Below are 26696 nucleotides of genomic sequence, written 5' to 3'. Positions count from 1 at the left end.
CCCTCCCCCCTCTCTCTCTCTCTCCTCTCTTTCTCTCTCTCTCTCTCTCTCTCTCTCTCTCTCACCCCTCTCTCTCTCTCTCTCTCGCTCTTTCTATTCTCTCTTGCTCTATCTTCTATCCATTCTTTTATGTTTATACTATCTCTTTCACACGTTGACGCATTTCTCAAGGTTATATTCATGGATGAGTGGCTTTACACAAAAATCTTGTTAATAAACAAAAAATCACGTTGATGAAATGATTTTATATTTAATACAATGATAATCAAGGTTGACACTGTGACACTGTGACACAAAGCTATTTGTTTACCTTCATACGAATCGAAACTGATAAGCATGAATATTTTATTACAAAAATTACTACTTTAGCAATCAAATAGCAGGATATACTTGAAAAGTTGACTAATTGTAAGATGGTAAAAATGAAATTATTCATAAATGCAAAACACTTGAAATGGGGTTACTAGTACTTTAAAATAGTAGGCCTACATTGTTCTGATACAGCGACATGCGCAGTATAAAGACCCATGAATGGTGGCGAAAGGCCTAATAGTACCAAAGAGTTAATAGTACTCTCTTTCATATAATATAACCCTGTGCTAAATTATAAGTGATTTAGACCTTCAATATAGAAGAGCCTTAAATGGAAATCCAAGCTAAATAGTAACCTCCTTTTAAAAACATTTTGAACGAAATCACACAGAAAAATGAGAAAGTTATGAATTTCTGAAAGTTGTAATTATTATTTGTATGTCACACTCCAAATTGGTTGAATCGGTAGTGTCACTGTGACGAAGTGACGGATAAGTTTCCCATTTGTTCTAAGACACAAAATTACATTTTTTATTTTCTCAATATGTATGATTCAGGACAGTCTATTCTTTTTAGAGAACCTTTGAAAATAATGCTACCCGCAATATATGTTGAGACCTTGCCCAGGGTAGAAGGCACTTACAGGTGTAGGAGAAAAACATCAATCTATGGTATTTCTCTACATGATAAACGGGACAGTTGTCCGTGTGCACGTCACAACCCAAATTGCCAATCAGCGATTCGCTTAACTTGAGTGATCTCATTTAAACGCTCATAGCTAGGCCTATCTTATTATTGGTCCGATTTTAATATTCAAACTTTTGCCATTCTGTCTATCTTATTTTTCCGCTTTCATTCAAATACATCTCATACAAGGGTTGGATTGCCCTTTAAGTACAATATTTTTTTCTTCAAATAAATTAACTGTTATGCATCAAGATAAACCCCATTATATATTTCCATGGGAAAAGGTGTGGTGTACATCAATCTAAAAGTGAGTTGAGCCAAGGTTATGACTGTCGCTCAAATCTATGCTCAGATCAAAGTTTAAAATTGCAAGTTTATCAACACAAGAGGGCGTTTGTTCATTTAACCATTGCTACATGATTTATTGTCGTGGAACTTATGGAAACTTGTCTCATAAATAATTGTTTGTTAATAAAAACATCTTATTTAATGTATTGATTTACTGAAGATATAACTACAGCACATTCAGTCATCAAAAGGCAATTGGAAAAGCTTTTATTGCATATATACTGTTGCACAAAACAAGGCTACTGATTATACCCAAATCTTTTACATGATTACAGCTACACAGACCAATAAACAATGAGCATTCATCTAAAGTCTCTGGAAAGACCCAAATTATGTAATAATTATTTGACAAGGATACAAACGGACGACGCATGCATCTTTTGCATTGTAAATTATATGAATAGGGTTTTGAGGAGTCAAACTTTAATGGGAGTCATATGAATAATATAAATGTCAAACTTAATTGATTTGCATAGTTCACATAATGGGAGGGGGGGCATAACGGAATATTCAAAGAAAAATCAAACAGATAACAACAACAAAAAGGGATATGAATGCTAAAGGAGACAATGTGTTATTATAAAAAATATGTTCAGTTATGTACATGTAGCGCAGCTAACATTTGAATATACTCTATTGCGCTTAATACAAGTATCTTATTATTACTACCCCAGCAGTAACTGAGCCGCCATTATAAGGCACCAAAACATTCAAGTAATTACTTTCTACCGGGTACCCATTTACTGGGTGGAGAGTGGCAAAGGTAGATTAATGTGTTGCCAAAGGACATTGGTGCCGCAGCGGGACTCGAACCGCGAACCATGTGATCCTTAGTCCGGTGACGTTTCCGCTAGACCATGACACCTCTACATTATCACCATTATGTACATTAAACATCAAGTGAAATATTTCCCTTAAAAGTTAAAAGTCGTCATGGTCATTGAAATCGCAACACATTCCTCTAAAGATGAAAGTCGTTGTCATTGCATATTTACAGAGAAGTCCTTTTGAAAACTTAAACAGACGAGTTAGATTTATTTCCTAGAAAACAGGACAGTTTGAAACCTGTCATAACGATTTTAAATAGTTTGATGCCATAATATTTTAATTTATGTTCCTTTCATTTGGTAGTCGATCAGGACAAACCCTTAAAGGGTTCGCAGGAGCAGGTGCCTATGATAATTATGTGAGATACTCGAATATCCCACTTTTTTTGTAACCAAACAAATTGACTCTCATGGTATAAATCCAGTGTGGTTGATTAATGTGCTATTTTTTTTATCAGTATTGCCATGCCCCCTTTTAAATCCGTCCGCAAATAGTGTGTAAATGAAGGAGAGGCAAAGAGGCAAATTGTCAATCCTGACAGATTTTCGACCATGAAAATGAAATACAGCCTCACTAGCAGTATGTTGATTAGGATTCACTGTTAGTGTACACGTAACCTCTAACAACTTCCCTAAAGGGATAGTTTAAAAATGTTAAATCTGAGATACACGGTCCTACATGTTACCAGTGTCTGTGATATGCCCTAAAAAATCGCGCTTTAAAATGATCAAGAAGTGCCTCAAAAAAGTAAAAATCTTTGAGTGACCGGTTTTACCATACTCGTTATCCCCAAAAGACTGTAGTGTTATTTTGCCAACGTTTGCCAAACGGTTTTCAAAATTTGTAATTCCAATCATTAATATCTTGATAATCAGACAGGCGATCGGCTCGTAAAAGTCATGGAGTTCCTGACTGACCTAAAGGTTTATAATTATCATTGCAGCATGAGCTAAATCAAGGATTATTTCTAAAGGATCTAAGACAAAGTTACCGGATCCCTTTAAATGATACATTTTAGGCGAAGCCCCCGCCCCTCCACCCCCTCTGCAAGGCAAACCCGGCCAATCCTTGCTGAAAGTGTATGGATCTCAATAAGTTGAAATATTTTGCCCCTTCTGAGGCCAAGGGTTGGATACGCCTCTGTAGTGTGCATTGTATACTTGTAATCATTAGTCCACTGCCGGGACTGTTTCTGTCTCGCGCTCACAATCGGCTTAGAACATAACACATCCTCAACGCTTAAACAGAGAACGTTTTTGCCTTACATTCGACGGGTGTATTTTCTGATCGGGATCTGTGCGGGATGCATGTAAGGGAGGTGGACATCGTTGAAGAGTGAAAAAATATATAACAAGGGACATAATCTGGACTAGTAATCAAATGAAGCTCGTTGAGGGACTCCTCTAGTTTTCTTGAATGACTGATCGTATCCAGGCATGGTAGAAGCTAAGACGGGTGAAGAGGTTCGGAGTGTAAGGAGTGCCACATGTTGACCCACCTGACACTGTGCCAATAATCGTCCACTTGCCTTCCCTCTGTACCACGGCTGGGCCCCCAGAATCACCCTGGAGGAGTAGATGAAGAAGAGAAGAACATAATTAAAGGAGAGAGAGAGAGAGAGAGAGAGAGAGAGGGAGAGAGGGAGGGTGGGGAGAGATATATATATATTGAAAGGGACGAACAAGAAAAGCAGCGTGATACATTGTCCCGAGGTTTTTAAGTGTATTTATTCACCTATCCTGTCCAAAGGGGTGTTCTAAAACAGTTCTAAAATATTTGATAATTTATTTATTGTGGCGTTTTCTTTGGAAACATATTTTGTTGAACAGTATTCGATTCAATGTCAATATTTGCATGTTGATGTTGTACTCCTACATGAAATGATTTCTAGAATTATGAATATTCTTATCTAATCCCAATTAAAACCATGATAACTTACGTAACAAGCACTCTGAAGTCCACGCTCATAACCAGCGCATATTATACGTGCTTCGAGGACACTGGTAGTGAACTTGCTCCACTTATTACATATATGCGGTGGAATTATGGGTAGGCGAGCCTCCATCAACTGGATCCCATCAAAACCTATGCAGAAAAATAGAGAGAAAGAGAGAGAGAAAGAGAGAGAAAGAGAGAAAGAGAGAGAGAGAGAGAGAGAAAGATTGAGGCAAAATAGAGAAAGGGAGAAATAAACAAAATATCAAAATATAGTGGCACTAGTAAAAGAAAACATACACATTCTGTTATTTTCAGTCAGTCGGAAAGTTTCTAAATTGAATATGAAATCATTTTGTGTGAAATATATGCTCTTCTCAACCTCTCTTGATACAAATAATTACGACCTCTCTCTCTCTCTCTCTCTCTCTCTCCCTCTCTCGTAGGTCACTTTAGCAAGTTAAAAACCACCTTATGATTTTGTTACCAATCCCCACAATGATTCATCCATTTTTTAAATTTTTGTTTTATTATATAGCAAACTGTTTATCTGTACAGTCCACAAAGCTGTGTATAATGCCAATGTTTCTATGCACAACTTATTTTCTTTTAGCGCCTTACTTTTGGGGGGATAACCCTCCCCATGAGTCATCATGGAATCTTACCGCCTCCTGTAGCACCCCAACCGGTAACGGTCAAGTATTCTCCTGGTGTCAGCTCGATATCCTCCTCAGCAAGACACACCGGCTGTACCAGGGCATTGTATGTGAAAGGTTCCGTCACACGAGCCATAGCTACGTCGAATCCACCCTTCGAAACGTTTGGGTGTTGAACTACCTGACTTATACCTCGATACTGAATGTCTGGATGAATGTCTGTACGATCTGTAACGCCTGCCAAGACGTATATGACTCCCACGGACTGTGAGCTGAGAAGGGACGAAAAAGTATTATATCCCGCATCAACAATTTATTGGCTTTTAATTGGTTGACAGCTCGTCACATGACCATATATATTTCAACTCTTTTTAGAAAGTGCTATTAATATGAGAGTACTATTTGGGAGTAGAAGTACTATTTGGGAGTTGACATTTAATTTTTTTTTTTTTTAAATAAAAATAAATCAATTATTTTGATATGTTTTCATTTGTAATTCTTTTTTAATAAAAACTGTAATTGTTAAAACTTAGAATGTTCTAAATTTCAATAACAATTTTTTTTTAAACCATAAATTTTTGATCCAGGATATAAAACAAATATACCATGCCTTCTTTTCGAGGTACTGGTTAAAACTATGGGCCTCGGTGACTCCAAAAGTACCATTTGCTTTGCCCCTCAGCAAATAGTACTATTGGAGTCACCTCTTGCGCATAGTTTTAACCAGAACCTCTCAAGACATATATAGTGTATATTTGTATATTATTAGTAGAACAGGTAGTATTAGTTTAGCTTTTGCAAATACGTTCATGTCAGTCAAAACGTCGAATGGAAGTAAAGGTGTGATATACGACAAACCTGGCTACGGTAGTTAGGTATTTCTTTGAAAGTAAACTGCTTGTCTATGATGACATCTAAAGTTTATATGTTCCTTTTGACGTCCATAATTTACTTAAATTATTAACACTGGGAAATATAGGTTTACTTCATCTTCAGACGATACATTCACGTATGTTGAAAACAAACCAAATACTCGCAAACTTGCTGAAAGGCATCGGAAAGTTTTCGCCAACGAGAGAAGTCTGAAACGCTTTTGCACGTAAACAAAATAGAGCTAGAACTTTCACACATTATTGGCTCGGGACCGCAAAGTCTGGTGATGACGTATAGGTCACGTGATTTGCAAGTTCGCATAGTTGGGGGGCAGTTCTTGGAGGCGGGGCTAAATAGCGTGGGAAATCATTATGATTAATGAAGGAAAAGCAATATAAATAATTTAGCACTCATCAATTTATGATAGGAATATTGTCTATATTTCGATTGCAGTACAAACGTTTTAGTTGTAATTTGTTAACATGTGATTTAAATACACTGAATCAGAATGATGGTTGTATCAGTTGTATATTGTGGACTTACTTTATACAGTGAGCTGCAGTGATAATCCAATTCTTGTTGATAATTGAACCTCCACAATGAACTCCCTGTGTGGAATTGGACTCTAAAAACGGATATATAATTTTTATATAGTTACCTAGGGTTTAAATATCTCATTTCGTTCGTCACGTCCTATTTTCCTCTCTATCTCCTTTTTTGCTTGTTCCCTCTCTCTCTTTCCTCCCAATCCACTCCACCCTTTCCACCCTTTGCGGTTGCCATCCCTCTTCCACCCCTCCCCCGGCATCCAAGCGCACTTTCTTTTCTTCTTTATATATCTCACTGACTCACTCTCATTCTCTCTCCCACGCTCTACCTCGCCCCTCTACCTCTTTTTTCAGTAATTGAAAGCGGTGAACTGACTTCCAGAGTTTAGATCCCCCCCAAAAAAGACGTGTTTTTATCTAACCACTTATATGAAAACATACCCTACTTACCAGTTAGTAATACCTGCCACGGCCACGCCCCTTTTTGATCTGCCAATCTTCCGCCTAAGATCTTGGCTGCTTTTGCAGGCTTGGTGCCACAAGCTAAACAAGAAAGAAAAGAAGAAAGAACAAATGTTACTTAAAGATATAATAAACATTTTGATGTGGTCTGAAATATAGTTTTATTGTCACCGCGGTATGAATAGCATAAGATCATAAATATCATCATAATACAGGCTTGGGTGTTTTTTAAAACACATTTCATACTAATATCACTACCCTAACAAGTTTCTAGTCACTTCATTGACTGGTGTTTCACCGTGAATTTTCAACTTACAATCTCAACAGAATATCAAAGTATTTAAGAGTCGGGAACTTTAATATTAACATCCACATTATTACAGAGAATTATCATCATCAACTGATGGTTTTTATCTTTCTTCGTATCAAGTCTGGGGATGTAGATAAAGGGGTTCTATATTTTGTGTTTGCGGGGGAGGGGAGGCATACGCCCCTTTGCCTACACTCCTAACTGGGATAACATTACATTGTGATAAATTTTAGAGATATGAATAATATCCTTACTGCAATGTTCATCTGCTCCATTGGCACAGTCCTCTTTACCGTCGCATACGAAATATGAGTTGTCATCCAGATCAGAGCAGCTATCTAATATGAGGAATATTAATGCAATATACATGTATATAATGTGATAGGAACCTTACACTGATTCATGTACATGTACTTGAATTAAAATACACAATATTAAAATACACTGAAGGAAATGAATATCAATGACAATTTGACGAAGATATTATCTTTGAAGATATTTCATCTTTGATGCCTTCGCGTTTTTATTTTTTATTTCTTCTTTTGACACCAACACCGCCGAGTGTTTCGTATAATTCTATGCTCTCCATACAAAACGTATAACATTAAAGTCTTCTTACCGGTGGTTTCGGTGCACGAATCCTCATCTTCACGCATTGGACAGTCACGAATACCGTTGCAAAATCTTGAAGTGGGTATGCACGACATGTCTGAGGTGCATACGTCTTTTCCTTCAGGGCATGGTGCTAAGATGGAAATCATTACACACAGATTGAAAGAGAGAAGATATACAGTATATATATATATATATATATTATATAGGGAGAGAGAGAGAGAGAGAGAGAGAGAAAATTACAGCATTCCAGAAGTTAAGAATCAGAACGTTCAATAGATGCTCCATCAAACATGACAAAGTTGTGGTTTATTCTTTTGTAGCCTATACCTTGCACTTTGATGACGCACACGATTACATTTTAAGACGAGTATAACGATTGCTTTAAGCTCTGGCAAGAGCCGAACCCCACAACAGATGATTTCGTTGAATACTATAGGAAGGGCTACCCATGTTACATTTTGGTAAAAGTGTCACATGGGCATCATTGGAGTTTTAATCGAGGCCGCTGCAGGTGAGATTCAACAGTTAAAGAGGTGTTTCATTACGAGACTACGTGGCTTTCCAGTGGCCTGACTCGGGGCTAATCGGGTATTCACGTGCGGGCAACATACGCGAAACCGAAGCGAGATAAAAAAAAAACTTCGGTCTGCTTCGCAAACGCTAACACGCGCTTATCGTTATAATCAAGTCCATTCGTTTACGTGCAGATGTCTAAAAGAAGTCGTAGACGGCGTTAACTATATTTTGCCATGCTACACCCCCTTTAAGTGTCACAATTATACCCTCTACTTTACATCTCTACTGCATGCTCACATGATGTAGGTGTTACTTCGGTGCTGCATCCCTCCTCATCCTCACCACTAGCACAGTCTGCGTTACCATCGCAACGAGCCTCCAGACCAATGCACTCCCCGCTGCTACACGATGTGCAGTTGGTGGTATCTGGCATTTCTTACAATAAAGAATAAGGACAAAAATACCGATGCATATTGTTTAAATAAATGTACAATGTGATCAGTATTTGTCAAATAAATATGTACAAAATATTTTGAAAGTAATTATTGCGTTTACCTTCTCTTTGTGAAATAGAGCCCAGTTTGTATTGCGAAAATTCAATTTATCTGGAAATGCCTCATTTTTGCAAGACAAACGAACACAGCAAAATTTCTAATAGACCCTACTTTTAAACTCAGTCGAAATTTTGCTGTGGAAAGCCATCCATAAGGTCATTATCATTTATGATTAAATGAATATTAGACCATATGATAGTAGACAAAACAATGGGCATTAGGCCAACTTGGAATTAGACCGACTGGAAAATTAGACTAACGAACAATAGACCATATGGAAGTAGATTTATTGGAAATTAAACCAAATGACTATAAACCGAAATGGTCACTACACCAAATGATAAGTATACGAAATAAACCAATTGGGTGGTAGACGAACTGGATGTAGACCTTATGGATATAGACCAATTGGGTAGTAGACGAACTGGGTATAGACCTTATGGGAAGAGACCAGTTGAGTAGTAGACGAACTGGTTAATTAGTCTGAGTAGTAGACGAACTGGGTGTAGACCGTATGGGAAGAGACCAGTTGAGTAGTAGACGAACTGGATGTAGACCAATTGGGAATAGACCAATTGGGTAGTAGACGAACTGGTTGTAGACTATATGGGAAGAGACCAAAAGGGTAGTAGACGAACTGGTTGTAGACCATATGGGAAGAGACCAGTTGGTAGTAGACGAACTGGATGTAGACCATATGGGAAGAGACCAGTTGGTAGTAGACGAACTGGATGTAGACCATATGGGAAAAGACCAATTGGGTAGTAAACGGACTGGGTGTAGACCATGTGGGAAGAGGCCAATTGGGTAATAGACGAACTGGGTGTAGACCATATGGGAAGAGACCAATTGGAAAGTAGACGAACTGGGTGTAGACCATATGGGAAGAGACCAATTGGGTAGTAGACGAACTGGATATAGACCATATGGGGAAGAGACCAATTGGGTAGTAGACGAACTGGTTGTAGACCATATGGGAAGAGACCAATTGGTAGTAGACGAACTGGTTGTAGACCATATGGGGAAAAGACCAATTGGGTAGTAGACGAACTGGTTGTAGACCATATGGGAAGAGACCAATTGGGTAGTAGACGAACTGGGTGTAGACCATATGGGAAGAGACCAATTGGGTAGTAGACGAACTGGGTGTAGACCATATGGGAAGAGACCAATTGGGTAGTAGACGAACTGGTTGTAGACCATATGGGAAGAGACCAATTGGGTAGTAGACGAACTGGTTGTAGACCATATGGGAAGAGACCAGTTGGTAGTAGACGAACTGGTTGTAGACCATATGGGGAAAAGACCAATTGGGTAGTAGACGAACTGGGTGTAGACCATATGGGAAGAGACCAATTGGGTAGTAGAAGAACTGGGTGTAGACCATATGGGAAGAGACCAATTGGATAGTAGACGAACTGGGTGTAGACCATATGGGAAGAGACCAATTGGATAGTAGACGAACTGGATATAGACCATATGGGAAGAGACCAGTTGGGTAGTAGACGAACTGGTTATATACCTTATGGATATAGACCAATTAGTAGACGAACTGGGAATAGACCAGTTGGGTAGTAGACGAACTGGGTGTAGATTTACCTGAGCCAGACTCTTGAGTACAGTTGTCCTCATCAGCTCCGCCTTTACACTGCCTGACGCCATCACACACCAGGCTTGGTCGCAAACATTTACCACCGCAAGAGAACTCTTCAGCTGGGCAACTCGGTATTGTTTTATTAGCTAGAAGAGAGAAAAATGTATTGCAATAATTGTTCTTGACATCATTATAGAACTCCGATACACGCCATAACATCTCGCTATCCCTAAACAAATATATTCATATAATATAGAGTATCGTGCAAGCTGCGAGGGTCGGAGACGGGAAGGGAGGGGGCGGGGGTACTGGTCTGAACAAAAAAATAGTGGTGCCTCGGACGAGTGTATCCCCTTCTCCTTCTCCTTCTTCCTCTTATTCTTCATCTTGTTCTTGTTCTTGTTCTTGTTCTTGTTCTTCTTGTTCTTGTTCTTGTTCTTGTTCTTGTTCTTGTTCTTGTTCTTCTCCTTCTTCTTCTTCTTATCCTTCTACTTCTTCTATTTCTTACCCCCTTTCTCTTTATTTCACACTCTTTTTCTTTCTTTCACACCTTGTACTTCAGGAGTGCCACGAAAAAGAGCAAAGAACAAAGGTGAAGGCAATTTTTTTTCCAGCAAAAAGTGATTAAAAAAAAGAAGCTCTTATGCGGTATACACAACAAACCATGTATTTCACATCCTTTTAATTGCGATGAGAATAAGTATCATAAAGTAATGGGAATGTTCTTTATGTCAAGTTGTTACATTAATACCCACCGCAGTCCGCTTCGTCGTCTCCTGTGAAACAGTCTTTATGTCCATTGCAGACCTTTTCTACCGCCAGACATTGGAAAGAGTCGCATTGGTACAACTTATCGGGGCACTCTGCGTGAAATAAAGAAGAAACCATTCACCTATGTAGAATATATTGACATTTTCAGTCTGTTATAACATGATATACGAGCATTCGTTATCACCCTTGAATACTCCCTGATATAATTTCAATAGATGATGATCCATCGCTCTTTCCTATCTAGCAACTAAACCGCCCGAAACCGCCCCTCCTTTTACTCACTGAACCGCCCAAAACCGGCCGTCCGTTTTCGTCCTTTTTCAACTGTATATAGTATCCGTTCTAGGGTCTACCATTATAATGTTATACGTGTGTAATCCTTACGATGGCTACAGTAGGATTCTAAATAGAAACTTAGCGCATGTTTCATATTGTTCAGTGAAAGGTCAAAATGAGAGCAATATTGCAACATCTTCCAGTGAGTAATAGGCGATTTTTTACAAAATCTGTAGTTGCTAAAATTCCTCTTATACCCCTTTCAAACTGGCCTGATTTTCATCGGATGCATCCGGACGCATCCAATTAAACGGCCACTATGAATGGTACAGAGGAGAAAAAGCCGATAGAATAGCCGATTAAAACAAGAGAAGTACTTTAATACAACTTTCCATGATTATTATTCTATATATTCCTATTGTTAAAGATAATAAAAAAAATAAAAAAAAATTAATCATTCAAAAATTCGAATTTTCAACATACCTGGACAATCTTGTTCGTCTGAGCCATCCCCACACGTATCGTTACCATCACATCGCTGCCAGTATGGAATACAAACTCCATCATTAGGGCATTCAAACTGCCAGCTCTTACAAGCTGCAAAATTATAAGAAAACAAAAATAATTTCTGATATAAGATCTGATTACAATCATCGCATCAGCATGATCAGGGATCGTTTCACAAGACTTGTCATCAGTGACAAATGACAGTTTTTTGTTATAAGCTACTGAAATCCTTGCTTCTGATTGGTAATCAGCAGATAAGTCACCGATTTTTGTCATTTTTCGTTGATAACAAACTTTGAGAAGCGCCCCGGACAACTATATAACCCCAAAGGTAGCCACTCTTAGGAGACAGTTACTTAAAGCACATTTATCGCTAGGACATGTATATCATGTAAACAACCATTTCACTATAGGTAAATCAACCCGAAGCAATTATCCATTGCTATTGCCATATTAGTAAGATGGGCTAAAAGACGGAGCAAACTCACTCACAAAGAAACACACGATTTAATTGTGATAAAAGTGTTGTAGCAGAAAGACAAAGTAAATAGAGGGAAACGTGAAGTCTAAAGGGATGCTTATTTTGTCAGGGAAAACAGGAACACGGAAGGAGCCATGGAGATAAATGAATAAATCAAAAAGCAAGTCAGCGATAAATAAAATTACATGTGAGACTTGTGAGTACTTACAGCAGTCGGCTTCGTCCTCTCCTCCCGGGCAATGAGGATAGTCATCACAAACATTATTCCTGTAGATACAAGGTCCATTAGGACACTGCCACTTCTCTCCCGTACATTCTACAACAAAATACAATGACAATTTCACTTAACGTTAACTTTATTTACTATTGTATCTTGCGAATTTCGGCCTCATCGAGAATGAACTCTTATATTTTAATCCAGTTCCTAATTGTTAAAGGTAATACAAAGTTTTGGTACGGGGTCATGAATTTGGTTCTAATGAAAATATTGGAAGCATATGCAATCCTACAATATTCAGTGATCGTTGTCGCGGTTGAAATCGAGTCTAAAGTTATGAAATTGTAAATAATAAACTCTTTATGTTGTATAGCTCCCTCTAAAGGTCAAGATATTAATTAAGCTATAAAACAATGTTTCTTGACTAAAATCGACCGACTAACTATTCCCGTTAGTAAATATATATCACAACTACACATTCTGAGATTTTCATGGTCGCAGCTACCATTGTGCGGCCGTAGGCGCTATTTCAAATTTATCAAAATTTACCGGGAGCACCGGTAAATTTTTATATTAAATCTTTCTCCAAAGCTGAAGTGTTTTAGGGGCTAAATTTTCTAGTGCTTATAATACATCCACAGGGACATCCAAATATATAAAAATTGTAAAGAATCACTATCCACTCAATTTTCGAAATTTCCCAAAACTTTGTATTACCTTTAACGATTCGATTGATTGAATCAGAGTATTTTTCTACGAATGTTAACTTGGTAAATTCAGTGGTAAACCTCGACATTTGATGGGGGTTATATCCTATGTTTATTTATCAATTAATATGTAGTAATTAATGCATTTATATTACCAATGGTTTCCATTCCGGCTACATTGAAGTCAAATTCAAACCAACGGTACTCTTGTTTGTTGTTTGTTTTTGTACTTGTATTTCCGTTAATTAATAAAACAAAATACAAATACAAAAAATGCATAATTTAAAAGAAAAATGAAATATTATACAAGAGAGATACAAATGAAACACAAGACTGGTAACCAATAAGCAGCTGCAACATTATATTGTTGCTGCTGGTGTTCCACGGGGCCAGAAAACTGAAAGATCTGGCAACGTCTTTGTATCATGTGTGACTGCTCGTCCTCATAAATAAATACTACATTAAAGTGATTTACCGCAGTCTTGTTCGTCTGTATAGTCTGTGCAATCATTTATCCCGTCACATAGGAACGCATGAGAGATGGAGTAGATGCCATTATCACACTCAAAACCTGTGAAGAAAATAATGATGATAAAAAAGGACGCGCATCCAACATGAATGCCTGTATGATTTTGTGTAAGTATGAATATAGAAACGAAATCGATCTCAAGGACAATTTCAGTACCCTGTTGAGTGATGTCAAGTTCGGTGTCTAAAGCTGGTGTTCGTGTTGTGAGAACACCAACATCAGCCCCAACACCAAACTTGAATTGAGGCCGGTGTTGGGATTGACCTTGGAAAATATGACGTATTTCCGGTAGGCAGTTTTGAAGGTCGTTGAATATCGTCTGCTAAACCGAGTATCGCGGTCGGTGTTAACGATTTACGTATAATTTTCCCATGTACCAACACCAGCCCCTAGGGATTGGGAAATTCATGATTTCCAGTTCGGTGTTGGTGTTGGTGTTGCAGCATACCGCAGTTACCTATGCGGGCATCGCTGTCACGAATCTCACGATCATGCCAAGGTAGAATCCATTGTACAGTCAATAACTGTAAATCATGGGAGCTATTTATGTTTTTCAAGATCAATTTTCTATTAATTTTTTTGTATAAGACTTTAGATTTGATATTTGTATGATGAAATTTGAATGTTATTTGGCCCTTATTTCTCTTTCATCGTCGAGACTTTTGGCGTGAAGGTGTGACGTCACTCGGTGTGGAACTATCGATAGAGTGATAGGTGTCGTCTTTCTATAACAAATATAAAAAAACTGACCACCGGTGTTGGAGCTCGGTTCAGCAGCCTTTCCACGCTCTCAACACTAACAGTAACACCAACACCAAAAACCGAACTTGAACTCACTTTGAATGTCCAATACAAATTATGCTCGAGGTACGTAATACGTCATTGCAATGTTCATACATTTCAATAGGTGATGCGCAATGCTATTAAAATTGCCTAAAATTAAAGGTTGATTTTTCGAAAGTAGCTGCTATCGCGTTCTCTTCACTTCAGCTGAGTAACGAGGTAGCCTCTTTCTCCCACACCCCTCATACGTCTCTCCAATCTAATGATCGTTATTCTTAAAACTGCATATTCTCCCAATATTATTATTACATGATTTTCAACTCTGTGTTTTTATGTATTCACATTACCATATAACTTATTACCAGAAATTTTCTGTAATATGTTTCGGAGCAATAATGATATTCATAGATATAATACCAGGACTTCAGCAGACACTTGTGTAATACAATGTATATGGTCATTCTTCATTTTCAAATAGTATCTTTTAATGCCAAGGACCCACTATTTGGAACAAACTACCCCCTAAACTTAAACAGTGTGCATCTTTAAACAGTTTTAAGCATCATCTAAAACTTCACCTGATACAGAAAATTTGAATTTGACAAAACGCAATTTTTATGTGTGTAATTACCATTGTAGTATTGAATTTTCTTTGTCCCCCTTTTTTTTTGTGTGTGTACATTTTTAGGATCATCTATCTATAAGTTTTTGTAACTTTTTTGATGATCCAACCACTTCGTAATTTCCTTTAGTGCATTTTCCATTTTAGTGGTTTATCTATGTTTGCAAGAAACTATTGTATTCTTTGCCTTTTTATGTTTTTATGAAAGTGGTGAATAAATTCAATTCAATTCAATTCAAGTAAAACAGTGAAAATGAATACAATCGATCATAACTTACCACAATTGTGTTCATCATCTGAGCAGTCTACTATGCCATCGCACGTGCGTGTGCGTTCAAGACATCTCCCATCAGAGCATTTAAAGAAGAAAGGATTCGAACATGCTGAAAAGAGGACAAAACAAACATCAAATACAGATCGAGATTGATTCCGATGAGGTCATTTAGGTTCAATGAACCATGCTCCGCAGTCAAGTTCTAACTCCAATCAAATTCTTAAAAGGAAATCCAACCTTAGTATCAAACTTATCGAATAGGAAGTACAAAGTCAAACCGGTGAAAGTTTGAATGTAATCAGACAAACAATAGTTTGTGAAATTTGTAATCACTATACGTATGGGAACTTAAAATCAGACAAACAATAGTTTGTGACAGTTCACTGTACCACGTATGGGAACTTAAAATAGGCTAAATCCCTAATGTCGTTGTGATGTAGTGCCGGACTGATTATTCAATCACACATGTCATTTCTGCCCATATTTTGATATCCAGTGTCATAATGATAATAATCATATCAACTGTTTCTTATAAGGCGCTCTACCAGTCACAACGTAACCGACCAAAGCGCTTATATTCAGTATTATCCTGTACACTGGATTATGATACAATGTTGTGCTTTGTAGGGCACACTCTCCACTCCCTTGGGGAGCATTTCAGCCAATGGCCTTTTCTGGGCGCGCACGTGCTAAATCCAACTACACTGACGTTCGCGACCTACTTATTCCTGATTATAAGTTTAAGCAAAAAACAACATCCTGGAATGTTAGATGCGATGCACATATTATATACATTAGTATATTCTGGATTACTTACTGATACATACAGCTTTTGCATTTTCAAGAATTGAAAATTAATTAGAATTTCAGTGCAATATTTTAAGAAAGGTATTTAAAGAAATGTTTAAAAAACTTGCTCCCCCCAAATTAGACTTCCTTCAACTTTAGAATTCGAAGATATCAGCCCGGTTTGAATTACATTTTTTGACTTATTAACAATCAAAGCGTCAGTTTTTTTTGGGGTGGTTTGTTTTCTTCCTTGTTTTCTTTTCGATGTTTACCTAAGATTTCATCTTCATACGATAATTTCTTTCATGTTAATTACCAAGATACTACTGCATCAAAATAAAGTACGCAATAAGGCAACACATCGGACTGGAATTAGTTGGTGTTCTGAGTTGACCTTCTTAACATCTGTTCACCATGTTTAAAACTGTAAGCATATCCGCTGTATTGTTTAGAATTCATCTTCCAACGACTTTGATGAAGAGCATCGGTGAAATCTATCAAATTGTCTTTTACCAAAGCAGCTGCATGTATCTTAATATTGATTTGAAAAGAATGAGCTACCGTCTGTCAAGTAAATCACGTTCAAGTAAAACTCACAGCAATATGGCTTACAAAGTATTTGCATCGATTTGACATATGGGTCAACGTCTCAGCTGATACTTCAAATGCTTTTTCCTCCAGTAAGAGAGAGAAAAAAACACTATGTTCAGCCGAGAGCAAGAAATAGATAGGCAGGGAAAACATGATTCAAATTGTGAATGTTTAAGTTACTGTAATTTGTAGTGCTAAAAATAAACATGTAGTCTTTTTTGTTATTAAATATACATTACAGCGGAAAGGGAAATAGAGTGAAAGTTGTGAGAAAGTTTCTACGATTATTTCTTTTGACCAAAATCTATTCTTTGTTCATTTTCATGGTTATTTATCTGCTCTCAACACTTCAGATACACGATGCGGGGTTTCATGTGAAATATTGTAAAGTAAAAAACGGAGCGGCTCTCATGAGAGGGTACATCGAGGAGGGGGGGGGGGGGGGGGGGGTGGTATCCTCAATTGATTAATGCACCTATACTCACCGCAGCCGATCTCGTCATGTCCTGATATACATGTATAGCTACCATCGCATGAATGAGATTCGTTGTAGCACTCCTCGACGTATTTGCAGGATTTCTCCCCTGCACTGCACCGAAAGACGGCATCTGAAATAAAGATTTCAAATGTAAAATCACTTTTTTTTCCACAATTAATGTACACATTATTGAAGAAAATATTGAGTTCCGAGGTGAACAACTATTAATGTGCCTCCTCGTTCTTTTAATTCCAATATTACGCTGGAATATGATGGCAGCAATGTCACATGCAATTTTAAATATGACCACTAATAATTAAAACTGGACTAAATTTTGATACCCTATGCGTGCAATCCCTATACCAATATATGTATGCAGTGTTTCATTGGTTTTTGTGGTTTAATGTTGATGGCTCCATAATTTTACAGTATTCTTTTTCTATTTAACTTTTCTCAATCGCTTTAAACAGCTTACTTCATAATGCAATTGCATGTTAGTATTAAAACATGGTCACTGAACAATACGAAATATTGGTATATATATGGTTTGAATCATATATATTACTAGTATACATGAAAATGAGATGCACTGTATTGACAAAAAAAGGTATCATGTATCACAAAAAGTAAGTGAGGAAAAGTACAATGAATTTGTTTTGAAGTCTCAAAGCGTCATTCACGAATTACTGTGGAACAATGAGCAGGAATTGAATAAAATATTAATAATGAAAGAGAAAATTTTCCAAACAATAGACAGGTCGTATGTGGAGAAGAAAAACTATCAAAAAAACATCAGGAGGCAACAACCAATAATTAAGGAAGAAAAACAATGACAAGGATAAGGAGAAAGAAGAAATTGAAGAAGAAGAAGAAGAAGAAGAAGGGGACGAATACGAATAATAAGGAGTTCGAAGAAGATGAAGATAGGAGAAGAAAACAGATGAGAAGAAGCAGCAGAAGAAGAAGAAGAAGAAGGTGAAGAAGAAGAAGGAGAAGAAAATGAAACATAAGAAGAAGGAGGTGACGAAGAAGGAGAAGAAGAAGAAAAAGGAAAATGAGGAGAAGAAGAAAAATAGTAAGGGAACAAACAAAATAAGAAAGAAAAAAGGAAGGAGTAGATTGTGATGAGAGTATAATGAAGATTTTGTCTGAGCACTTGCACTCTCGAGGTCGGACTACGGTAGATGTTCGCTTGAGGTATTACTAATACCCCAACCTAACATCCGCGGTAGTCAAGCCTTGGACCTGGGCAGACTTCAACGTCTCCAGAATAAGTGTGCTCGACTATAAATCCGTTGACTACTGAACTTCGCTCATTGCCATAGGCTTAATACATAAACCACCCGGTTCCAGGAAGCAATGGGTTAAAGCTGTCGTGAAAACGTTCCATGCTACCTCATTGTCAAACGAGCTACACTGGCTTCCAGTATCTATAGACTTCAATATCGGATACTTGTTCCAACCTCTAAATCTATGTCAACCACATTTAGTCTTTACATCTCTTCAATCTTTCAGCAGCAGCAGAGAACATCATAATTCACTTCAGTCGACTCCTTTCTTTCACACTTCTAAATCATTTTAGCTTCAAATCCTTTTAATCCGTTTACCCACGTCTATGGAATAAAGTCCCTGCATTTCCATTTTTTTTCTCCCAGAAATAGTGCCAAGTTTGAACGAAATACAATTGCCATTTTTGAGATATCTGTTCCAAAAAATTGTACGGGGTAATAGTATATTTGTAAAGCGCTTAGAGACATTCGTATTAAGCGCTTTATAAAAGTTAAATATTATTATTATTATTATTATTACGGGAAAAAAAGAAGAAGATTGTGACAAATATTAGAGGTGATATTATGTACATTCGTATAGGCCTACGTACGACCTAATAATATTGTGTTTATTTTTTTTATTTGAAACTTATAAACAATGCATACAACTACCCCTTTTACTCCCTCCTCTCGACAAGTACAAAGTATCTCCGATAAGGATATTTTCACCCGGGGTTTTACACTCTACGCTTTACAATAAATTGGAAGTTTTTACTTATTATCTGATTGAGTAACGCCTAACTGAAAAGCACTGCTTCCATAATTGTACATTATGGTACCACTTGTTATCGTACTTGTTAGTCAGGGCTATAAGCTCGATTTTCTTACGTTACTTTGATAATTGCTCAGCTATCAAAATAAATAAAAAAAGTATCGTTTGTTTTTATCTGTAAGAATTCACTTTCTTACACTCACGATATAAACAATTACTTTAAAAAGCCAAAACCTCACATTTCTTGAGCAATACATTGAGAAAGAATGCAAGTTTGAACAAGTATAGAAAAGATACTAACAGACAGTTTCAGCTGAGCGCCCATTACTATGATAAGTTAAGTACGTGTACTTTTGTCTACATTGTAAGAAAGGGAGGGACAATATAAACAGCACCACCGCATGTTTCTTTTTTCTTTCCCTTTTTGATTTTTTGATTTATTGAGATTGGTCACAGTTTATATCTATCCTCCTTTCATTACAACAAATTATTTCACTGGGGCCTACAGCTTTACAAGCTTGCTTTCATGTAGGTTCCATCATATTTCTCTCAGTTAAATCTGTACTCTATATTGATCACATTTATATCTTTATGTTAATTATTACGTAATATTGATTGTTATTTTATTACACCAAAAACAACTTGTACTTTATTTTGAAATATATATGTAACATGAGAAATATGAAAATAAATGAAATGACATACTCACCGCTGTCATGTACAGCCTTGACCATTGCATGGAAACCAGATTCAGTTGAGACGCTGTCACTGAAAAGTTGAACCCACAATGCATTGCCTGTGGATGTTATGACAGGTGGAAGGTCATATCCGTTGAATGAAGCGATGTAATCGACCTCCGTTTCGTTTGAACTACCAATCCTGACCATATCGTATTCTTTGAAAAATAAAGAAAGAGACGATTTTTAAGCATGACTTCATATTTCCTACTCTTTTAACAAGCCTGCATTGATCATGGTAGAAATTTGCATTTGTATTATGATCACGTGATATCACATCATAAATATTAGCGAATAAGCAATGTAAAACAGGCGCACACGCACACACACGCACACTCACATACGCACACACAAGAAGAAGGTGATGGTTTATATAATATAAATAGTGATATAGGTAGAGGCCCTGGAGAAAAAGAGAGAGAGAGAGAGAGAGAGAAAGAGAGAAAGGGAGTGAGTGAGGGAAAGACGAGTTGGGAGATGGGGCTTCAAAAGAAGACAGATCATTAGGTAATTAATACGAACGATATTTGCTAATATTGTACTTATATTACCAAAGTTTGAAGAAGTCCCCTAAACCAACCCCACCAATACTTACTATATTCAGTTCGCATATCTATGAACTCTATCCGGACCCGATAATTCTCCGGAACGACAATGATCCAATACTCTCTGCTCATATCCGGGTAGTTTGCCGGGTAGCCGGGTGATGTGAGCTCGTAAGTTTCTTCTGACTTGAGGTAAACTGTAGAAATATCAGAGAATACATTATACGAGAAAAAAATAAAACACATTAATTTATTATGTTGCTGATATGGCAATGTGTTGACCTTTGTATGTTCCGTTGTAATGCATTTTATTTGTTCAGACATTTAGTATTAAAAAAACCAAACATGTCTAGGGATGCAGCAAAAAGGTTTGAAAACCCCGTACAGGGCTGCTTCCCCAATAAAAACGATGAGATTGGCAACCTAGAGATGTACGAGTAGTGTGCGTATGATGGTAAAGATATAACAAGATAAATGATTAAAAAAAAAGGAGATAACAAAATAAACATTACATAGGTAAATATGAATAAAAACACACAATAAAACTCGATAGCATGTGAACTTAAAACTCATGAAAACAAATCATTACACAAAAATAATCAGAGAGTTGAGTATTAAATGCACGAAGGTGTCTTTATCAGGTCAGACATAATTTATTCAGACATTTCAGACAGAGTATGACAAGGTAAATTCCAATCATTGGCAGTTCTTACATAAAATGAGTACTTGTATTAATCACTTTTTGCGAAAGGCACAACCATGCATCTTCGCGTTTAATGGTCATTAATTTTTTACTGCGATGTCTTATTCTATTCACTGCACGGTGGACTTCTTTGACTGACATTAACTATATTATTAATAGTCTGAATAATCTTATGAACCTAAGCATAGATTTGATGAACCTTTTGCTTTAAACAATAAAGTAGCGGCATATTTGAAGAAACTGTGACTCTCTAAAATCTTAGAAATGGAATGAGGCACTTTTCTTTGATGCCCAGCTGGCAAATAAGGATTATGATATCATCCAAATTTGATAAACATGTTTGATATCAAATTGACAAATAATATGACCAAACAATAATATTCTACATACAGTTCTTTAAAAACAGAAGAAAAAAAAGAAGACAGATTTAAGGAGAAACTTAATGTGATGAAAGTTCGTTAAATAATAAGATAATGTTAATCGAAACTCAGTTAGCAAAAAGGAGGAGTATATTTACAAGAACATGAATGCTTGTTTGGTGAAACATAAATCATTTGCTTGGCTGAAACAAGGGGGAGGTCATTAGTATCTGTTAGGTTGTGGATTGTCTCGTCAATACATGAAGTATAGAGATTTGATTTTTTTTCTTCTCCAAATGTAAACATTTAGTTGCCTGTTCTCGAGATCGATAATGGGTGACGCGTTTGACATGAAATCCCTTGATAAAAAGAGGTTGATCATTATTTCAAGGAATAAAAAGTGTATTGTCCTCAAAACGCGCCGGAATCATTCCAAGACAATTGTTTTTTTCTTAATGTGCGCCCTACAGTCCGAAGCCTTGACCCTGAAATCATTCTGTCGGCTTTACATCTGCTCATACTTCCGAACCAAAATATATCCCTGTTGTCAATGCTAATGTAGCATGGTTCCCAGATCAGGATATTATATTTCTTTGGAGAAGACAGCACATTATTCAAAGAGGGGTATGTGGGCAATGAACCCCCCCCCCGGATCCCCCCCCCGACTAACTCAAAAGTAATAACTTACTTTGCAGTTACGTGTGGTAGTTTATGTAAGGTAAACAATCATCAATTTTGCTGTAATAACCTATTTAATCATGAACATGTTCCCCAAAACTTTTGCCTGGTCGCAATGCATCCTCGTTAAACAGTACTTCTAAGGGAAGAGGAGAGGCAACTAAAGATAAAGCCCGATAAAAAAAAACGTGAACGCTGCAATCGAGTTTGGAATTAAAACAATTTGGAATGTTAGGACTAGATAAGATGCACCTGACGTAAAACTACAATACAATACGCGTACATGCGCTGAGTACCGCTATAAAATGTATAACTTTATCTTGCAAATTTGTAGTATTATTTTCGAATCGGTCATAAAATGTGCCAAATTAAGAAGAGATGGGAAAAAGGAATGTACATTGCCTTACCCTACCCTCTTCCTTCTGTTAAGGCAAATAAATTATCTGCGGTCACTTTTGGCTTAGATGTATTAACCATACTCCCCCAATGTGTAGATACGCCCCCGGAAGTTAGGAAAACATGATTCGACTGAAATACCACTATTATGTCTGCATTCTAAAGTGTCAGGTGATCGAAATGATCACCAACATATTGCCAAAGACACACACCCCTTCTTGTCCTAAATCCAGGCCATATAACCGGGTTCTTGCTTTCAATATTGACCATGTGAAAGTTTAGACTTAAAAGATCCCTCTCATTTTTTGCCTAAAGATGAGATTTCTCATAATGTTCACCTTTTAAAATATGTTTCACCAAGGAGAGTATTTACAGTGTACATAGAGAAACTTCCCTTTCAATATGTATCCATCCGTTTCCCTCCGCGATCTTTGTATTTCTAAGATAGTTGCCAACGTTTTCTGTTTACGTTTTTTTTCTCACGCTTGTATGTGTACCTTCTCCCATGCAGTAAAACAGGGCATCAATACTTACTTGCTTCTTTGATCTTATCTGGCTGCATATTTCCATCGTCTGTATTTGGGGTTCTTCGTGTTCCTTTAAAGAACACAAGATTTGAGAAAAGCTGTTAAGAAAAGCAGTGAAATCGAGGAAGGACAACAAAATAACAAACAATTGTAAACTTTGAAAAGGTTACCACTGTATATGTCAATAAATAGGATCTTAGATTTCTTTACGAGTTAAAGAACATTACTTCTGATTAAGAATATATTAACTTCATAGTTGTATATTAAAATATCATTTCATATCCTACAGCGAAATCAAAATTCGTCGAACTGTGCATTCATGAATTATGGTTACTTCAACACAGCAAAGCAAAGTTTGAAGCAAACATCTGAAAGGCCTACAATGACTTGATTTTTTCATTTGCGAAGATATTAATTTATTTACCAAATCCATGAAATCGTATTTATCAAAACTCGACAAAACCACCGCCATTGTGGAAAAATGAAGTTCGGTTTCTTAATACAAGTACCAGCGTGAATCTAATATTATTAATATTTACTCGTCAGTTTTCATAAACATCCCGAACTCGTACATGAACAAAAATGCTTAACATAGAAATGTCTTGTAACGAAAATGTTTATTAAATGTGTTTTGTCTTTCTGTCAAGTACATCTAAAATATTAAAGAAAAGGATGGCTATATACATAGCGGGATAACAATTACACATTAAGTGCGACTAATCATTGTGATTAAATCAGCTTACCGAATATAATGCCCAGCACAACTGCAATGGCGATAATGGCTATGAAGAAAATGGATAGCGAGATCTTGCACTTTTGTGATTGGCATCTGTGCTCATTATCCATACCATCTTCCTTCTCTTCCACGAATTGCATCCTCTCCCCATGACTGAAAAACAAGAGGGAATGAGAGGGGGCGAGAGGGCGAGAGAGGTAGATAGATAGAGAGAGAGAGAGAGAGAGAGAGAGAGAGAGAGAGAGAGAGAGAGAGAGAGAGAGAGAGATATTTATCATTGGCAGGGAAATTTAAAATGAAAGGTTTAATGCTAATAAATTTCAAAGGATATGATGTAATTGAAGTGCAGGTAGAAATTTGATGATGGTTGTGATGAATTGGGAATTATTTACGTGAAGCTCGAGTGGGGGGGGGGGGGGTCAATGACGTTTCGTGAGTTAACTCATTGAGGAGGCCCTGGAACGACAAGGGGGAGGGGGCACGTACATTGGGCAGGGGATCGCCGAACCATTCCCATAGAAATTGAGAGAAAATTATGATAAAAGACTCAATCCCATGTGCCGTTGGTTCTTATTAAAGCATCCTAAGTCCTGGTGAATAATGTCTGGAGAGAAAAATTATAATATAACATACCGTACCAAAAAAGTGTTGGAATAGCATGCCATTTCATGAAGCCTTAACAGTTTCCTAGTACATTATTATAGACAAAACATTTATAAGCACAGATCTTACCTTTCAACGTTTTCACTATCTGCCATACTGTCCTAAATCAGCTGTTATCGTACAAAATAAACTCTGGTATGTAACATATAACCTCTCAACGGGAAGATAACCCGACCTGAACAAGGGCAGTGACACTGTCAACCCCAATCACCTCTATAGAGTCAACTCGTATATGCCGCGATTAAAACTGCTACGTAGACGATCGGGAGAATTTGACAACAATGGTGACGAAAAACCAAACCATGCTAGCAGCTACATTGAGACTAGTGGCGTAATGAGCCAAAATTTTTTAAGGGGGCTGAGCCAGGAACACATTGCATGTGACTCGGTTATCAGGGAGGGGGGGGGGGTATTTACCCCCAGTGGCGGATCCAGGGGGGGGGGGCCAGGGGGGCCCGGCCCCCCCCCTTAAGAAAAAGATCATGCAAAATCACGCGATTTTTACCTTTTTGGGGGGTTGGGCCCCCCCCCCCCTTGAGAAAAAAATCATGCAAAATCACGCGATTTTTACCTTTTTGGGGGGGTAATAGAGTAATAGAGCTAGAAAATTTTACATAATATGTGGAACGTTGTTTTAAAATGCCTCTTAGACGAGATGGCATAGTGGTAGAGCAGTGTTCTGGTAATCGAAAGGTCCTGGGTTCGAAAGTAAGTCGATGCGCTAGTGCCCTTTTGTCCTTATTACCAAGTCCCTCGGATACACTCGCATACACATGTTTTCCTAGCAGTCAGGTAAAGCAAACCATCAAACCGAACCAATTTTTTGACCCTACAGGCAAATCAAAGTTTTTGTGAGAGAGCGCCGCAACCTAGCAAGAATAATATCCATTGTCTATTTGCATTGATAGTGAGACTCCTCTTTAAAGGAAACCAAAACCTTTATACTAAGTTACTTTTATTGTAAAGTTTAAAAGATTTGAATAAAATCAGTGAAAATTTGAACAAAATCGGGCAAGGAATAAGAAAGTTAGAGCTTTTTGAAATGACTAGTCACTAGAGGGCGGTATTCAATTTGATGACATCATCTGTGAACAACTCTCCTTGCCTTTTGTACATAAAATTTCACAATTTTGTTGTTTTCTTCGTATTTATTTGTGTTCTAGATCCGACTTCATAACATGTGAAGTAGAATATCATTTTGCATTCTATATCTTGCTTACAGGGGAGTACATTATCTCAATCACAAGAAAGAAGGAAAAACATGAAATTTGATGTACAAAAGGCATGGAGAGTTGTCCACAGATGATGTCATCAAATTGAATACCGCCCTCTAGTGACTAGTCATTTCAAAAAGCTTTTACTTCCTTATTCCTTGCCCGATTTTGTTCAAATTTTCACTGATTTTTTTTCAAATATCTTAAACTTTACAATAAAAGTAACTTAGTATGAAGGTTTTGGTTTCCTTTAAAGAACAATGCTTATAGGGGTATGAGAAGAGGAGGAAATCGTGATTTCATAAGTATATATTGACATATTTTGGCGTGTCTGTGTATCTGTGTTCGGGGAGGGGGAGGGGGGGGGGTAATGCCGTTACTATGTAAATTGAGACACTTTCGGTCTCGTGTAAATAATGAAAATGCATTATTTATAGTAATATAATATATTTCATACGAAATAAATTATTACAAGGGTTGGATTTCCCTTCAGTACATAGACCCCAATAGGATATGTCCTACAAAGCGTACCTTTGATGACACGTGATCACGGTGATGGTAGCATTGGAATTGATGCAAAAGAAAGTGAAAGTGGGAAACAGTAAATCGTGGAAATGCCTTTTCTTTCTGTCTTTCCTCCATCCATTTTCATCTTTCTTTCTTTCTTTCATTTCACCCCCTTTTCTCTATTTCTTTACTTTTTTGTTCTTCTATGGGCAAAGAAGTTTTTTTTTAACGCAAACTTAGCGAGACCCCTTTAAAACAATCACCGAAATACCATAAAGCCTTTTTATCCGGATGTAGCACCTGGAGTGAAAGTTCATGTCTCTTCATG

At 37.2% G+C, this 26696-nt stretch overlaps 1 protein-coding gene across 1 annotated transcript; it reads right to left on the bottom strand.

Annotated features, from left to right (window-relative positions):
- Window positions 1-3134: 3134 nt before the first annotated feature.
- LOC581329 (atrial natriuretic peptide-converting enzyme) lies at window positions 3135-24911 on the bottom strand. The gene is made up of 20 exons (XM_011670904.2): window positions 24717-24911; window positions 23992-24137; window positions 23256-23318; window positions 20636-20782; window positions 20013-20198; window positions 17271-17393; window positions 15410-15514; window positions 13673-13768; window positions 12482-12589; window positions 11769-11882; window positions 10994-11101; window positions 10244-10384; window positions 8388-8525; window positions 7579-7704; window positions 7214-7297; window positions 6638-6730; window positions 6183-6264; window positions 4776-5038; window positions 4115-4260; window positions 3135-3740 (listed from the first exon to the last, which is right to left on the bottom strand). The coding sequence occupies exons 1-20, from the start codon at window positions 24740-24742 to the stop codon at window positions 3579-3581; spliced, it is 2457 nt and encodes an 818-aa protein (XP_011669206.2). The 5' UTR covers window positions 24743-24911; the 3' UTR covers window positions 3135-3578.
- Between the last annotated feature and the right edge of the window lie 1785 nt (window positions 24912-26696).

Source organism: Strongylocentrotus purpuratus, unplaced genomic scaffold, assembly GCF_000002235.5.
Source record: "Strongylocentrotus purpuratus isolate Spur 01 unplaced genomic scaffold, Spur_5.0 spur5_scaffold_7, whole genome shotgun sequence".
NCBI lineage: Eukaryota > Metazoa > Echinodermata > Echinoidea > Camarodonta > Strongylocentrotidae > Strongylocentrotus > Strongylocentrotus purpuratus.
Note: the sequence above shows the minus strand (reverse complement) of the source record. Positions and strands in the feature narration are given on the sequence as shown.